The 3,704-nt window shown below is 34.8% G+C and overlaps 1 protein-coding gene across 1 annotated transcript; it reads left to right on the top strand.

Moving 5' to 3' along the window:
* Positions 1-1,281: 1,281 nt before the first annotated feature.
* Positions 1,282-3,251, top strand: LOC137646447 (uncharacterized). Its single transcript, XM_068379548.1, has 5 exons — positions 1,282-1,624; positions 1,813-1,995; positions 2,085-2,153; positions 2,813-2,883; positions 3,201-3,251. Exons 1-5 carry the CDS (start codon positions 1,282-1,284, stop codon positions 3,249-3,251), a joined length of 717 nt encoding a protein of 238 aa, XP_068235649.1.
* The last annotated feature ends 453 nt before the right edge of the window (positions 3,252-3,704 follow it).

The raw sequence follows: 3,704 nt of genomic DNA, 5'->3' as shown, positions 1-3,704 counted from the left end.
TATGCTTACATTTTGTGTGTAAGAGTTATGTCTTAGTTTCTTTTTTATTCATTTCCTCATGTTTCTATGCACTGTGCAACAATAATCTGGTTGTTTTTTGCCGTTTTTCGTCCTTAATACTTGAAAAACGGGTGCGGCCTTCTCCTAGACATTTACCGAAGATAAAGTTGGTACAGTAAAGAAGACAAAGGCAATTTTAGTTGTGAAATTAAATAGTACTCATAGAATTTTTTGCTCCAACACCAGTACTATATGCATTGAAAAGTGCAGTTGAAGCAGAAATCCAAAGGGTAGAAAGTAAAGGTTCTTGGGAAAAAGTTACATACTCGGATTGGGCTACACCATTAGTTCCTAGTGTGAAGGAAAATTATCAGGTTAGGTTATGTGGAGATTACAAGGTAATGTTGAATCCATAACCTCGGGTAGCTCAACATTCATTACCAAATCCAAAAAATATATTTGCAACCATGTCAGGATGCTCTGTATTTTCTAAGTTAGATATTAGACAAGCATTTCAACAGCTTCCCATGGATAAAAAAATCACAAGAACTACCTGTATGTACAGTAAATACATCCTTAGGTTTGTATAGACTAAAGAGATTGCCTTATGGAGTAGCAAGCAGTCCAGCTATATGGCATCAAACTATGGATAAGATTTTTTTCAGGAATGCAAGGAGTATTCCTTTTCATAGATGATATCTAAGTTTTGGTAAAGATAAAAGAGAACATAGAGAAAGATTACAGGCCATTCTAAAGAAGTTGAGGGAACATAATATCAGAGTAAATAAGAGCAAATGTATTCTGGAAGTTGATTCAGTGGAATACTTAGGGTAAGGTATTCACAAGACTACGGAGAAAATCAAAGCCGTGATATCAACGAAGGTACCAGAAAATGTAAAGGAATTGCAATCATTTTTAGGTTTAGTAACCTTTTTTGGGAATTTCATTCAGAATTTATCTACAATCACACATCCATTGTATAACTTACTGAATAAGGGTATAGGATGGAATTGGACAAAAGATTGTCAGGAATCTTTCGAAAGAATCAAGCAGGATATAACATCACCTACACATCTAGTACATTATCAAATGGATTTACTAGTTAAATTAGTTTGTGATGCCTCGAACTTAGGCTTAGGTACAGTATTATCTCATGTACTGCCAGATGGAGAGGAAAAGCCAATTGCTTTCGCTTCTAGAGTATTTATCAAAGCAGAAAGGAATTACTCTCAAATAGAAAAAGAAGGTTTAGCATTAGTGTAGGGAGTTAAGAAATTTCATATGTATCTTTATGGAAGGAAAAAGTTCACACTTGTTGCAGATCATAAACCTCTATTAGCAATATTGGGTCCGAAAACAAGTTTACATACGTTGGTAGCTGCAAGACTACAACGTTGGGCAATTACGTTAGCCGCATATCATTATGATATAAAATATCGTCCTACATCAAAGATGGGTAATGCAAATGCTTTATTTAGATTTCCAGTAGACAAAGCACCAGGAGAGTATGATGACAGTATATTACTAGTTTCAGTACATGATGTACCTATTACAGCCAAGGATATTGCACACAATACCAAGAAAGACCCAATACTTTGTAAGGTTTTAGAGAGTTTAATGACAGGTAGGGACTTACATGGAAAAAAGGCAAATTGTAAACCATATAAAGATATATGAAGTAAATCGAGCATAATGAAAGTGTCAAGAGTAATTATTCCTAGTTCACTGAGGAATAAGGTTTTGAAATAAATGCTGATCACCAAGGTACTTTCAGATCAAATTCTATTGCAAGGAATTCTGTCTGATGGCCAGGTGCAGATAAAAGTATTGAATTATCTGTAAGAAATTGTATGAAATGGGTTATGCAACAGAAAAATCCTCAATTTGCTAGAATGCACCCATGTGAATTATCCAGGTATCCATGGCAAAGAGTGCACATAGATTTTGCAGGTCCATTCTCAGGTTATTTGTTTTTGATAGTTGTAGATGCTTACAGTAAGTGGCCAGAAGTAATCCCAATGAAGGCAACATCTTATGCAACTGTTAAAGAATTAATGAAAAATTTTTCTACACATGGATTCCAGAAAGAATTGTAACTGTTAAGGGTCCACAGTTTACCTCACAGGAATTTCAAGAATTTTGTGAAGTAAATGGTATTAAACGTACATTTTTAGCAACGTAACATCCTTCCACAAATGGAGAGGCAGAAAGATTTGTTCAAACATTTAAGCATAACATGAAGTGTAGAAAAGCAAATACAAATAACATACTTTTTAATGTGTCAAAATTTTTATTGTCTTATAACACAACACTGCACATCACAACATGTATGACACCATCAAATTTGTTGATGGGGAGGAGGATTAGGTGTAAGTTAGAAAAGTGTATAAGCAATTAGAAAGTCTCCCAAAAGTGAGATATGCTTCCCCTTATTCTAATATCAGGGTAAGATCATAAAATACTCCAGAAAAGTGGGTACCCGGAGAAATTGAAAATAGATAGGTGGAAATATTGTAAAACGTCATGTTGATCAGTTACAACCATTAAAATTAAAATCCAGTAGATCATGTGAATGTTAAAGATGAAAAATGTTCGGAAGTAGTTAAATCATATATTAACTAAGATGCTCAAACATCAGATGTAAATTCAGAATCTATTCATGTACCTGTACAAGATGAAGTTAGAGTACTTCCCTATAAGATGAATAGAGGGAAGCCCCCTGAGAGATTAAATTTGTAAGGTTTGTTCAATGTCAAGTGGAAGGGGAGGATACTGTTATGTATTTTGCATCGTAATATTATATGCGCTACAGGTATTAAGAGTAATATTGCACAGTATTGCAATGATAAAACATGTTTAGACATACAGAATAAGTGTAGCTGCGTATGTTATGAAGAACCTAATCATTACTTAATTGTCCTAAAGTTAGGATGTGATTCTTCTTACTTTTGTATTGCAGTAGGAGGCAATCTTTTATAAAGTGATGCTCGTTTGCTATTTTTGTATTGTTGTGTACGAGTTTCGTTTACATATTCTCAATCGAAACTCACAAATTGTTAAAGAAGATCAGAAATGTAGGCCTGAGCAAAGTTAAACATATTTTGATAAGAAGTCTGACTACATCCCATCTACCAGAAGACAAGTCGGCGAAGATGCTGGGATAGGAACATTCTAAATCAACTACTGTATTGTTATTCCAGGTGAATAAGCTGATATCATGTAAGTGTGATACAGGCCAAACATCACATTAGTGAGTTCGGTCAGAAATCTATTACTCATAGTCGTGAGGTAAATACTATTAAGACTACCAGTTCCAGGACTAATTTCTTTCCTAAGTAGAAGTCTAAGCAGGGAGGTAAGGAGAAAGAGAAAGGTAAAAGACCAGATAAGCCGAGTAGTGGGCGTGGTAAAAGACAGTGGAGAACTGACTGTCCTTTCAAAAATGCTGAATGTTATTTTGGCAAGCGCACAGGGCATATTGCAAAGGTGTATTTCGCCAAGAATAATAGTAAGCATAACTTATGAGAATTTGCTGCGAAGTCTAAGTCTAAGACTGTAGGTACAGTAGAACTTAGTAGTACAGGTAACCCTAATAATGAAGGGACAAGTGAGTACTTTTTGACAGCTAGTTCATATAATTTGGGAGATCTGTACTGTCACATTAAATATAAATAATAGAGCTGATGTTAGATTCCAGCTAGACA

Source organism: Palaemon carinicauda, chromosome 9, assembly GCF_036898095.1.
Source record: "Palaemon carinicauda isolate YSFRI2023 chromosome 9, ASM3689809v2, whole genome shotgun sequence".
Classification (NCBI taxonomy): domain Eukaryota; kingdom Metazoa; phylum Arthropoda; class Malacostraca; order Decapoda; family Palaemonidae; genus Palaemon; species Palaemon carinicauda.
This window is presented reverse-complemented; position numbering and strand designations above follow the sequence as displayed.

What these genes read in the sequence shown, in the direction of transcription:
- LOC137646447 (XM_068379548.1), top strand. Translation starts at nt 1,282, where the DNA reads ATGTATCTTTATGGAAGGAAAAAGTTCACACTTGTTGCAGATCATAAA. An exon ending in GATAGTTGTAGATGCTTACA is followed by an intron (nt 1,996 to 2,084) that starts GTAAGTGGCCAG and finishes CATGGATTCCAG; the next exon opens with AAAGAATTGTAACTGTTAAG. An exon ending in AGAATTTTGTGAAGTAAATG is followed by an intron (nt 2,154 to 2,812) that starts GTATTAAACGTA and finishes TATGCGCTACAG; the next exon opens with GTATTAAGAGTAATATTGCA.